Consider the following 14,167-nt stretch of genomic DNA (forward strand, 5'->3'; position numbering starts at 1 on the left):
GGTAATATTCTCTCAAAAAGATATATATTCTACTTTAGATGTAAATATTTATAGGGCATGCATGTGGTCTTTCTGGGATATTTCCAGAAAGACATGAACATGCGCTAACTAAGACCCCTATCCTGCAAGCTGCTTCATGGGGAAACAGTGGTCTGCCTGCACAAATCCAGTTGCAGTTTCGGGGCCTAAATCCTTAGGGTTAAATCCTGGCCTCGTTGAAGCCAGTGGCAATTCCCATTGTCTTCAAAGAGGCCACAATTTCACCCTTAATGATTAAGGCTCTGAGTCTGAAAAACACACACTTACCTCTGGCCCGGATTCAGTAAGGTGCTTCAGCATGTGAGCTGCCTCAAAGATTTCCATGGGATTACTCATGTATTTAAGATTAGGCATGTGCTTAAATACCTGCCTGAACGGGGGGCCTTTAAATGCATGAATAGTCCCAGAGAAGTCAATGGAACTACTCACATGCTTAAAGTTAAGCACATGTGGAACTGTTTGCAGGATTGGGACCTAATTCAGTGCAACAGTTCAAATGTAACGTCTTGTCTTTCCCAGAGCAAATATCAGATTAATTTAAATATTAAGTGATGCTATGATTATAAATGGAAATGTTGTTATGATCTTTCTTGAATCTTTACAAATAAACCCTTGGCCTTTTTTTCTTGCTGTTTATGGAAAGTGAAATTCCTTCCAGTCTTCTTCCAGGTCTCTCAGTTAACAGAAGCAATGTTGTCTAACAGAGTAATCTGCCAGTAAAGTCTGAACTGATCCACTGACTCACTGTAACCTGGGACAAGTCAATTGACCTCCTTGTGCATCAGCTGTAAAACTGGTTAATAGCAGGACCTCATTCAAAAGCAGATATAACATCTGAGTTGAGCTATCCTAGGTAAATGAATTTCAAAAGAAGCCCACCAGTGGATGACTGTGTCAGCAGACTTTCCTGATAAGAACTTCTAAGGGCTTATCTGTCATTATGGAAGAGCATATTCCCATTCTCAGGGAGCGTTAGGGAAAAGGAGACAATTGCAAGTGGTCATGGTGTTGTTAAGGCTTCTAGTGCTCAGTTTAAACCAGTTTACTGATAAATGCCAGTCAGGAAATGTTGCTTAACTTTAATTTAAGATAAAACAGACCACAGAGAAATCATTCAGCCCACTCCTGATGTCCTTTTCTCAGTTTTGTGATATGCCATATCAGTTTCTCATTGTGAAGCATTCAAAGAGAACAGCCACGGGAATACAGATCACATTCATAATAACAAATGCCAAAAACACGCCAGGATAAATTTGTACTGGAGAGTCATATAAGGTTGCGGAAAATGTTCCCTTCCCCCAGGAGAAAAAACAGCAACCCTGAAAGTGTAAAGATTAGACATACTTCTAGTCAATAATTTCTTGGGTTTAGTTATAGAAGGGATTATTGGCCTTTACACAAGAAAAAGGTCAAGTAATTAAGTTTTGTTTGCTCAGAGGTTTATTTTGTTGTGGTTCATTACACACAGTGTCTGTTGACTATTTGGAATGTAAAATCCTAGCTATTGATCACAGCCACTTGGTATGTATTTCTGTGATAAAGGAATGGCTGTTATCACTGGATGGCTATTACAATGCTTAGATGCTGTTCCCCACAGATTCACCTTGACAGTGTGCAAACAGCTAAAGAGCTAAGTGGATTACTTATTAGTTTCCAAAGTATGGGTGGTTATCATAAACTATTATAAGTACCTAACCTTTTATAAAGCAGAATGTATTCGGATATTTGCAGAGATGTCTGCATGATGGGAATACTGTGCTTGCTCATTTTGATTAGTGACACTTCTGAATGACAAAGGTTTGCTGTTAACTATTTGTTTCCTTAGACTTAATTTAATTTAAAAGACAGTCTGTCACTCAGTTGTCAGAGTCTGGTTAAGTTTAATTCAAAGCAAAATGTGGAGGGAAATGAAGTTTATAGAAATCCATGCACCTGAGGGACATAATAGTAAATGTATTTTAGATACTTATATGGTCTCCATTACCATCATATCTGAGTGCCTCACTGTCTTCCCATTTTACAGATAAGGAACCAAGAGAGGAAGGGTATGTCTCACTGCAATTAGACATCCGCAGCTGGTCCATGTCAGCTGACTCAGGCTTGTGGTTCTCAGGCTAAGGGACATAATTGCGGTGTAGATGTTTGGGGTGTAGGATCCTGCAAAGGGGGAGGGCCCCGAGCTTGGGCTGCAGCTCGATCCCAGAAGTCTACACTGCAATCATACAGCCCTGCAGCCTGAGCCCCGAGAGCCTGAGTCACCTGCACGGGCCAGCGTGGGTTTTTAATTGCAGTGTAGACATAGTCTAAGGTCACACATGAAGCCTGCAGCACAGCAGGGAATTGAACCTGCATCTCCCAAGTCCCTGACTAGACTCCTAACTGTTGGACCCTCCTTCATCTTGCTACAAAAGAAGTCTTTGTAGCAAAGAAAGCTAGCAAAGTTTAGTCTAATGATGTCTAATTCCAAGAATTTTGGCCCTCAATTTCACCAGCAAACTTTACACAGAAGACTTGAAGGGACGCATTATTGTTATAAGCAGTGAAGATATATTAAGGGCCTACTCTTATTCTCAGCTTGACCGTGATCGCAGGGGAGTATTGTTGTGTGATTCCTAAGAGACAGGTTAAAGCATAGAGACACTCTACTCCTGTGCCTAGGACCAGCTCCTGGAGTCATGCGATGACACCAGCATTTCAACTGTCATTGAAAACGAGTAAGACTTGGTGTAGTCTACAAAGTTTTGCCAGCATAGTTATGTCAGCTAAGAGAATGAAAAAATCATGCACTGCCAGCTGACATAACTATGCTGGTAAAAAAAAACCCAGTGTAGATGCAGCTATGTTGACAGAAGAGTGGTTTTGTTGGCATAGCTAATGTCATTCAGAGGTGTAGCTATTCTGGCAGAAAAGTTTAGCCAGCATATGCTGTGTCTTCACTAGGAGGTTTTGCTGACATAATGTATACATGACTAGCAAAGACTTTGTAGAATAGAGAAGCCCTAAATCTCTAGCCATCACAGTTGTGAAGATGAGCTTGAAAATGTGACCTGGGTGTTACCAACAGAGCAATGTCTGCCCGAGTCTGCAGAGAGACTGAAACAATAGCATTGAGAGAGATGAACTACTCCGTGCATCTCATCGGAGTGTTAATTCCAATGTATAGCTCCCCTCCATCAACATCATCCTTGCAGATCCACTGTGTGGCTGGAGGAAACAAGTGCAGTGAGCCCAACCTTTGTCTGGCACTGGTCTCCCCTCAGGGCTGCACAAATGGCCATGAGTATAGGTCCCTATATACGCTGCCTGGATGTGCTTTAACATTTTGATCTCAGGCATCATTTCACATTATATGTTACAGTGATTGTAACTCCTGGTCTTGCTTCCATATTGTTCTTTAGGTCGGTCTGTTTGATGGTATAACTCCATAATCTTTTTGTTGTAGATAAAAAAGCCCATAGTAGCTCTTCCACCTTGAGCTAACTTGAAATTTGAATGTATTCAGGTTTTCAGAAATGAAGACTAATGATATTGGTAAGATGTCAGTTGACATTTGATTGATGACTTCAGGCTGGTTTGAAAACTATCAGGATAAGAGTAAGAGCCCTTTAATAATGGCTTCATGATTTGTGGAGACAGTAACAATTTACATGAAGATATAAGCTAGCTGCAGAGTGACTGGAACAGTGACAGTATTCTTTGGATCCATCTGTGAGTTCAGTTGCTGAACTCTTTTACACGTGATCTTAAAAAAAAAATATCTGCACAATAAACCGTGCCAAGGAATGGGGAACTGAAATATGCTATTTTTCGGTAAAATGTATTTTTGTAAAATACAGCAACTGAGTTGAAATATAAGGATCTCAAATGACATAACCACTAAAAAGAAAGATGCTTTGTTTAGGATATTTGAGCAGTGTTTCCCAACAGATGAATTATTAATCAACTATTTTGGATGCATTTTCACAAATATAGGAGATGCCTTTAAACTTCGCAAGTACAGTGATTATAGACATGGGATATCTTTGAATGCAAACGCTGTAGCCTGGCAGCTGACACATGTGGGGTTTGATTCTTCTCTCCCACCAGTTTTATGCTGATGTAACTCCACTGATCTCAATAATGTTGCTCTTGATTTACGCCATTGTAAGTCAGAGGAGAATCATGGTTCCCCAAAATCTCTCCCATAACAAGAAAAAGGGTATTAATGCATTTGTAAAGCAACACATGCCATCCAAACGGTGAGATACTTTCTCCCCACATCCTTATCTCCCAATCAGTGAAGCGTGGCTAAATAAGGTACTGAAAAACTGCAGAGGAGCAGGGTGGAGACTTAGGAAAGCAGTTCAACAGTTTGGAAATTCCTCTGCTAAGCAATTCCGGCATTAACACCAAGCAAAATCAGAGCTGCCCAGCCAAAAGAAACCTGTGCAATGATGATATCAGATGTGAGGCAATGGCGTGTCATGTCGAGGGATATCAGACATTCTTGCACAAACCACAGAGTCTAGATATGATCCTGCACCATTAGGCTGCAGCCCTGCTAACAAAACAAAAAGTTTGAAGCCATTATGATGTAAAACTCCCACAAACTGCTATACATGATTACAGCTCAATCCGACAAGGAGCTGAGCCCTCCTCAACTCACACACCTGGGGTGCAGAGCACCCTCGACTTCCACAAGTCCACAGAACCTTCCAGGAGTGCTGAAAGATTGGGCCAGTTTTAGAACCTATTGAAATCAATGAGATTCTTTCTATTGAATACACTTTGGCTCAGGCATCTACCAGGATCCTGGCTGTAATTAATATCTGGTTTTCCTAAGTGTCTTATCTGAGCATGCTGTAAAAGAGCCGCAACACTTGGACAGAGCAGGCATAGAAGAACATCCACTTTGGATTTTACTTTGTCAATCCAGAGTAATTCCACTAACGTCCATGGAGTTACTCTTTTACTGGCATTAATTAGGGCAGAATTTCTGACCCATGCTTATGCATCCTCAATAACATTTGCACCACCATGCCCAGGTAAGGCCTCCCTGACCCACCCACTTTGCACTGTGTGATGCATGCAGATCCATTTTGCATTTGTGCACAGAGTGATACAGAAAGTCATGCACACTGCAGATCCCTGCTTTTGCATGTTTGTATGCTGTGCATTGTGCTTAGCTGCCGTGCATGGAGGATTTGCACTCCCACCGCAAAATGCTGAATTCTGGCCCTTAATGAAGAAGGACCTGTATATGTCTTGCGTTAGTGATGCTGAACATTGAAGTGCAGAGGTGAAATTAACTTAGGGTTGCCAACTTTCTGATTGCAGAAAACCAAACATCCTTGCCCCACCCTCTGCCCCATGCCTTCCCTGAGGCCCCGCCCCTTCCCTGAGCCCCCATCTCACTCCATCCCCCCATCCTCGCTCTTCCCTACCCTTGCTTACTTGCTCATTTTCACCAGGATGGGGTAGAGGGTTGGGGTGTGGGACCGGGTGAGGGCTCTAGTGCGGGTGTGGGCTCTGGGGTGGGGGTGAGGCTGAGGGTGCAGGAGGGGGCTCTGGGCTGGGGCCGAAGGGTTCAGAGTACGGGAGGGGGCTCCAGGCTGTGGCAGGGGGTTGTGGTGCGGAAGGGAGGGTGTGTGTGTGGGCTCCAGCTGGGGGTCCGGGCTTTGGTGTGGGGATCGGGATGAGGGGTTTCGGGTGCAAGATGGGACTCCTGGCTGGTGTGGGCTCTGGGAGGTGTGGGCTCTGGGAGGGAGTTTGAGTGCGGGAGGGGGCTCAGGGCTGGGGCAGGGGGTTGGGGTGCAGGAGGAGATGTGGGATGAGGGCTCCGGCCAGGCAACGCTTACCTCACGCAGCTCCTGGAGGTGACCAGCATGTCCCTCCAGCCCATAGGCAGAGGTGTGGCCAGGCAGCTCTGTGCACTGCCCTTGCCTGCAGGCGCTGACTCTGCGTGCAGGTGCCGCCCCCGCAGCTCCAACTGGCCGTGGTTCCTGGCCAATAGAAGCTGCAGAACTGGTGCTCAGGGTGGGGGCAGTGCGCAGAGCCTCCCTGGCCGCACCTGCGCCTAGGGGCTGGAGGGACATGCCGCCGATTACGGGTGCCACATGGAGCCAGGGCAGGCAGGGAGCCTGCCTTAGGCCTGCTGCACCGCCAGCCGGACTTTTTACGGCCTGGTCAGTGGTGCTGACCAGAGCCACCAGGGTCCCTTTTCGACTGGGCATTCTGGTTGAAAACCAGACACCTGGCAACCCTAAATTAACTTAGTCCCACACATCAAGGAGGATGTTTTACGAGTTGGGCACCTGTAATAAATTCAGTGCAGCTCAGTTTAGAACATTACAGTTGAGAAGTGCTTAGATAATTAAAGACTTGTAATGACATATTGTAGGAAGAGGTTAAGCATTAAACTCAGCTTTTTAATAGCTTGATTCAGCATTGTGTGTGGCTCGTTAACTTTATTTCTAAATGTGTTCACATGGGTATTGAATTGTGGTAACTTCATAAAGTTATTTATTTTTTTTAAAAGCTGTGCTTTTACGGACATTTATATGGACAAGGTCCAGTCAGGATGATGTAAGTGCCAAATTCAAATGTGAACACTGGGGGGATCTTGCCACTTTGGCCATAGAAGGAGCTGATTGGCTGGCTGGGTTCTGGCATTTATATGAATTCCTGTTTTCAGATACTTATTTTTATCCTTCGTACAATTTTTCCAGCAGTGACACAGAAGGAATACAGAAGAAAATTATTATATGTAGTTTTCTAAAAAAAAATTCTGTTTTGTTTTTTATGATATATGTATTTTTAAGAAGAAATTAAAATAGGGTCAGAGAAGTCCAAAAAGGGTGGGGTCTCCATTAATGGAGGGGAAAATATGTCTTTAGTTGCTGTATCTGTTTGGAAACCAGGATGAGACTTATCCCACATCTGCCTACTGTGGGGTTCTTACACCTTTCTCTGAAGGATCAGGTACTGGCCGATGTCAGAGGCAGGGCACTGAACTAGATGGACCTTGAATCTGATCCAGTATTGACTGTTCCTATATTGCAACTTTTCATGCACTCCTGGCTTGTTGTTCAACAGAGCGGATTGAATTCTCTCTCTCCCCTCCCCCACACCACCACAAATGACATCACTGAATGATCTTAAGTCCATGTCCTGCAATGAGGTATGTGTGGACCAATTTTGTGAATGGAGCCCCATCAAAACCTGCCAGGGATGGAACTCTTTTCAGGGTCAGGTCCATAGTTTGTCTCTATTTGTTCGCTAGGCTCAACCCCAGGCTTACAATTAAACAAACAAACAAACAAGAGCAACGCATCCTTGTGTTTGGTTTGGTTTGCTCCAAACTGCATGTCGTTGGTTTCCTTTGTGTGTCTCTGTGTCTGAACCGCTTTTTTAACTGCATTGTTTAGATGGCAAGAATTGTTCCTGTTCAATTTCTGTATGAATGTGGTATTAATAAAAATGGACTGGTAGAAGCAGGTCCAAGGCAAGAGGAGGAAGCTTTATTTTTTTTCCATTAAGATAATCAATTCCCTCCCACTTCTATTAATTGTACATCCATATTTGTTTAATTTGTGCTGAATTGCCTGTGTTGAACTATTGAATTTTCCCTTTCTGAGGAAATATTATGTGATCTTCTCTAACATAGAATGTAATATGCCCTGACTCTGGAAATAATAACTTTGCTCCTCTTTTCTGCAGCAATATGAAAACTGGCGACCTAACCAGCCAGACAGTTTCTTTTCTGTTGGAGAAGACTGTGTTGTTATAATTTGGCATGAGAATGGCCAGTGGAATGATGTGCCATGCAACTACCACCTCACATATACCTGCAAGAAAGGAACAGGTGAGAAACCATCACCATGTGATAGTGACTAAAATAGGCATGATTCCCTGAATTCGTACATTTGAGTGACCCTGCTTTATAAAGTAATGGGGACAAATTCTGGCTGGAGACTGGCATAATGGATCCTCATATGGGTTTATGCTTACCAGCTTTAAACCGGCTTCTTTTTTCTCTAGCCCAGAAAGATTATATTTTGGGCAGATTGTACAGCTTTCCAACAAGTCAGTAGCCTAAATTAACCAAAAACAACTGGTTGGGCAGGGTCAGAAGGTGGAGTCACCCTTCTAACTGCAGAGAGTACTGGAGTACTCCGACTGCTAGGCTGATGGAAAAGAAAACCAATGAGAGAGCTTGTTTGCCCTGAGAACTCTCTTTAGTTAACAGAATTATGGGCTGCACTGAGCGTACAGTCAATGCCTGCTATTACTGAGCTGGAGTTTCAGCACCTGTTGAACGCATTTTCTCACAGACCTTTATCCAAGTGTTTTCCAAAGCAGGATTATTTTATCATGCTGTCTAAACCTGAACCATGTTTGGGTTCATACTGCTCAGCTATGTAGTGGCTTTGCTCCATTAGAATGGGTGGGACTATGAAACTTTGCTGTTACTAGAAGCTGTGCACTCAGCTGATCATCTGAAATTCTCAGCCTTTACAGACTGGTGCAGTCAAAACCCAAACCCAAATCTTCACCACTGCTGCCTTTTGTAACATCCTTAGATTTACTGCATTTTACTGATATCATAGAATCATAGAATATCAGGGTTGGAAGGGACCTCAGGAGGTCATCTAGTCCAACCCCCTGCTCAAAGCAGGACCAATCCCCAACTAAATCATCCCAGCCAGGGCTTTGTCAAGCCTGACCTTAAAAACTTCTAAGGAAGGAGATTCCACCTCCTCCCTAGGTAACACATTCCAGTGTTTCACCACCCTCCTAGTGAAAAAGCTTTTTTCTAATACCCAACCTAAACCTCCCCCACTGCAACTTGAGACCATTACTCCTTGTTCTGTCATCAGCTACCACTGAGAACAGTCTAGATCCATCCTCTTTGGAACCCCCTTTCAGGTAGTTGAAAGCAGCTATCAAATCCCCCCTCATTCTTCTCTTCCACAGACTAAACAATCCCAGTTCCCTCAGCCTCTCCTCATAAGTCATGTGTTCCAGTCCCCTAATCATTTTTGTTGCCCTCCGCTGGACTCTTTCCAATTTTTCCACATCCTTCTTGTAGTGTGGGGCCCAAAACTGGACACAGTACTCCAGATGAGGCCTCACCAATGTCTAATAGAGGGGAACGATCACGTCCTTTGATCTGCTGGCAATGCTCCTACTTATACAGCCCAAAATGCTGTTAGTTTTCTTGGCAACAAGGGCACACTGTTGACTCATATCCAGCTTCTCGTCCACTGTAACCCCTAGGTCCTTTTCTGCAGAACTGCTGCCGAGCCATTCGGTCCCTAGTCTGTAGTGGTGCATTGGATTCTTCCTTCATAAGTGCAGGACTCTGCACTTGTCCTTGTTGAACCTCATCAGATTTCTTTTGGCCCAATCCTCTAATTTGTCGAGGTCCCTCTGTATCCTATCCCTACCCTCCAGCGTATCTACCTCTCCTCCCAGTTTAGTGTCATCTGCAAACTTGCTGAGGGTGCAATCCACACCATCCTCCAGATCATTTATGAAGATATTGAACAAAACCGACCCGAGGACCGACCCTTGGGGCACTCCACTTGATACCGGCTGCCAACTAGACATGGAGCCATTGATCACTACCCGCTGAGCCCGACAATCTAGCCAACTTTCTACCCGCCTTATAGTCCATTCATCCAGCCCATACTTCTTTAACTTGCTGGCAAGAATAATGTGGGAGACCGTGTCAAAAGCTTTGCTAAAGTCAAGGAACAGCACGTCCACCACTTTCCCCTCATCCACAGAGCCAGTTATCTCGTCATAGAAGGCAATTAGATTAGTCAGGCATGACTTGCCCTTGGTGAATCCATGCTGACTGTTCCTGGTCACTTTCCTCTCCTCTAAGTGTTTTATCAATATATCACTGATGGATCCATAGGTCTCCAGTGTTTCACATATAGTCTTGTTCAAAAGGAGAATTCCAGACTAAGTTTATGAATTAGCCCTTTTTGAAAAACCTATTGATGTAGAGTTAATGGCTTTTGGAGTTCTGCAGAAATTGCTACTTTATTCCCATTTTCTGTTGGCCATCAAACCACACAGTAAATTAAAAACAAAAAGGAAACTCCATCAGTTTTGTCTGCAAGTTTCCATTTACATTCTTGTGACATTAAAATCTGCTCAACCATGTCACAACAAGACTCCTACGAAGTAAGTTGGTGCCCTCCTGAGTAAGGACTGCTGGGTTAGACTCACTTTGGAATGACACCTATGAACTTGGTTCTTTTTGGTCTTTAGTTGCCTGTGGTCAGCCTCCTGTTGTAGAAAATGCAAAGACTTTTGGGAAGATGAAGCCTCGCTATGAAATCAACTCCCTGATTAGATACCACTGCAAAGATGGTTTCATCCAGCGCCATATTCCAACTATCCGGTGTCAAGGGAATGGAAGATGGGATATGCCTAAAATCACCTGCATGAATCGTAAGTTGCTGACTATGAGCTGTATCAGAAACTATAGATCCAATTTGGTCAAACTTTTTATTAAGGATCCATTTTCAGATTATGTATGAAGAGTTAATAAATGATTAATAGATGTTTTAATAGATTGTTCCAGCAGCATTATTAATCTCAGGTGTTCAAAACCATGAATCAGGCCTCAAAAAATCATAATTTTAAAAAAAAGGGTGTGGGGGGTCTTTTATTTGTCTTCTGGTTTCTCAGTCTTTAGGATGTCCCTGGATCACGTCTTCAAGCTTTTCTCCACAATCATCAGGGCTATAAATGTATTTTAAAAAAAACAAATGACAGTGAAAGCTGAAATTCTCCCATACTCACTTAATGTCAGGAGCAGGGGCATTAAAAATACATCAAGTATAAACCATTAATAAACTTAATATAAAGTGTGACTCATTATATTGTCCATCTATCAGCTAGTTTATTGTTCAGATCAAGGTATTCTTTTAATATTTTCCTTCTTTTCCCCCTTCTTTGCAGCATCCACATTCCAAAGGACTTATTCTAAGAAATATTACTATAAACATCCTTCACCAGGAAAGGGAACTTTCTTAAATTCATCAAAACATTATCACCGCTGGATCAGGACGTGGCAGGATTCAAGGCGCTGAATGCTAAATGGTGAATGGGGATTTTCACCATTTCAGCCAAAGTCCTAACTTACTGTGCCTTTTCTATCACTTATAGAAGTATTATCAAATTGTTTGGAACTATGGACTCCAGAATTCACAACACATTTTGCAAAAATGTTGGGGTTTATCAGCAAATTCAAAAATAAAAATATGAGGAACCATTTCCAGCCAATCAGAAATGTTAGTTTTCTATAATGCCACCAGTGGGGACTATTTTATAACATATACCAGCCTACTGCAATATTTAAACAGCTCAATTTTAGCACCAATGAAAATGTAAATAAGATGATTTTATTATGTTTAATTGTGTGTTGTTTTTAAAATCCTGTATATAAAATGAAAAGTCACACTAAGTTCAGGCATATTTATGGTTATATGGCCTCAGAGGTCTGTAATCATTGATTTCCTTATTTGTCTGTCGTTCACCTAGGTTGGAGATGGTTTAAATATAATTGTATTGACTGAAAACTGCCAGAGGAAGATAAACACGCAAGTTATATGTCTTTTTTTTTTTTTATCTCTGCCATTTCCCATCAGAGGAACAGTTTTTGTCCATGTGATGCAAAACTTAGAAGTAGCACATAAAGTGAGATCAAGCCTGAATTAGGGACTGCAATGTGGAACTTTTCCTGCTCTCCATTCCAGCTTCATCACTGGTGAGAAAGGACTGCATGGAGGACTTGTATATGGCAAAGGAGGCCTGTAAGAGTCAAAGTGCTAATACATTAACTCTCTCAACCAGGGTTACTTTCTTAAAGTGACTTTCACAATACTAACCATAGGTCTATGTTACAAGTCTCTGCATTTTATAATGGAGGTAGACCTAGGGTTGGTTTTTTGGGGTGTTCTTTTTTTTTTTAACAAACAAACAAAAAAGTCAAAAAAGTAAATAATTTTGTATATATAACCATTTTTAATCTTTTTTATAAAGTAATGAATGTTTGTGTATGAATGCTGCAGCTGTGAAGCGTACATAAATAAATGAAGTAAGCCATACTGATTTAACTTATTGGATGTTATTTTACCCATGCAAAGAAAATTGAAAGCGCTTGGTAGTTCAGTGTTAGCCCCTGAGCTCCCTTGATGCATTTGGAACCATATTCCACCTCAACTGCTATTTCCCTGATGAACTAAATTCCTAGCAAACAGGATCACTTGTTTGTGATGAAATGGGTGACTTGTAGAAGAATCAGCATGTTGGTGATCTAAAAAGAAAGCACAAAAAGATTATAGATCATAGTGAATGAAGTGTGCATGTAGGACTTCTTTATTTTGATTGCTTTATTTTACTTTGACCCATTCCGCTCATCATTGGCCTGGACATGCATAGTAAGGTAGTATTTAAAATAAGCTCTCCACAGCAAGGATCATGTCAATTTGGTTGTTTCATCAAAGCACCTAGCACACTTTTGGGCTGTATAAAAATAAAAAAAAGATAAATACCCTCTGATACATCTTCTAAAATAATACTATAAAGACATAGGTCTAGGTCTCTTATATTATTGATGTAGACAAAAATTATGGAGAGAGTAGTGAGCAAAAGAAAAAAAGTGAAAATCCAGCTAACATGTAGGAATTTGTATCCTATTGAGCTGTCCATAAAGTAAACCGTCTATGGCTTCCCAGCAAATACAGTAGCTACAATTGCAAATGGTGTCTTTAAGAAATTCCATTGGCTGCTAAACCAAGTGGAACCTAACCTTTGAGTGTTCTTTACTGCAGTACCCCACTGCATTGACTTGTACATTTTTTCCCCTCTACAGCACACATAATGCTTTTCTCTATTTATATTATAACTTGTATAGTGTATAATGTGAATGTCTGGGTTTTTTGTGAATGAAAGTTAAAATCTTTGTAACTTTAATATCTGCTTCTGTTTCACCAAAGAAACAAGGTTTTGCTATACTGTGACTTGTCTTGTTATTGCATGTCTTCCACTTTAAATCTATGCAATGTGATATTTTACATATGATCATGTGCTAGGCTGTTTGTACTCACCGTTATTCACAGGTACTATGGGCCCAATCCAATGCCCACTGAAGTCAAAGGGAGTCTTTTGATTGAACTTTAATAGGGTTTGGATTAGATTTTAGATGAGTAGCTGTACAGGATTTTTGGACTGTGTTTTAAAATATAGAGCAAGATTATTACTTGTGTAAATCAAGGCTCTGTTCACAATATAGAGTATACTTACTATACATCATTTCGTTGTGCAAACACATATAGATCATAGAATAGGTTTTAGCACTCTGTCAACTTTCTTACAATATGTACAAATCTGTTGTATAAATCTGTTTTACTTGTTCGCTTTTGGATTTAAATAATGTTGTAAGGCATTCAGATACCACGGTGATTGTAGTTTAAATAAGTTAGGTATAACGCTTATGTTGATTCTTTCCATTTCTGTCTCTGTTGCTCATAATAAAATAGGACTGACAACTTTCCTTATTAAAAACAAACCCATGTTTCTTTATTTAGAAAGTGAATTGAACTTTCTTCACCTCTGGAAACCTAATTTAATTCCTGATTTAAATCCCAAAAGTAAAGTTAGTTAGATGGTCACATTCTCGGCCATCAGGCACAGCCTGGCGGTTTTGTGATGTGGACAGCAGTTAGGTACGTATGCTTGTTAATCTCTCTGCTCAAGAGAAGCCAAAACTCTACTCAAGCCAGTAGTATTAGCCTTCACTTCCAGGAGCACTAAACACAAACACACTCAAGGTTATTGAGGTCAAAATTAGGAAAAGGAGAAGGAGTCTGAGATTTGAATATAGATGTCAAAATCAGCATTTCATGGCTCCTTCCTCTTGGCTACCAAATTAGTCCAGCACAGTCTTTTTATTTTTTTTTAAACCTATCTCTGTCAGATGAGAGTATTGCAAATAATTTTTTTTCAGATAAAGACCAAATTAATAGAAGAAATATTGCCACTAAATTTACTTTCGACCACAGGGTTAATTACTAAACTTTTCCTCTCTATTTGCCCACTCTGTGCTATTCCACACAGTACAGAAGCT

General features: G+C 41.4%; 1 protein-coding gene across 3 annotated transcripts in view; it reads left to right on the forward strand.

Moving 5' to 3' along the window:
• Positions 1-13,605, forward strand: part of VCAN (versican) — a 135,945-nt gene extending 122,340 nt beyond the window's left edge. The window contains exons 13-16 of one of the 3 annotated variants that reach the window (XM_074952815.1): positions 7,738-7,882; positions 10,303-10,485; positions 10,999-11,139; positions 11,688-13,605. In XM_074952815.1, the coding sequence (XP_074808916.1) occupies positions 7,738-7,882; positions 10,303-10,485; positions 10,999-11,129 (459 nt within the window). In that variant the 3' untranslated portion in view covers positions 11,130-11,139; positions 11,688-13,605. Of the gene's footprint in view, positions 1-7,737; positions 7,883-10,302; positions 10,486-10,998 lie in introns of all 3 variants that reach the window. The other 2 variants (XM_074952816.1, XM_074952814.1) reach the window with 2 other exon arrangements.
• Positions 13,606-14,167: the final 562 nt, after the last annotated feature.

Source organism: Natator depressus, chromosome 5, assembly GCF_965152275.1.
Source record: "Natator depressus isolate rNatDep1 chromosome 5, rNatDep2.hap1, whole genome shotgun sequence".
NCBI classification, from domain to species: Eukaryota; Metazoa; Chordata; order Testudines; family Cheloniidae; genus Natator; species Natator depressus.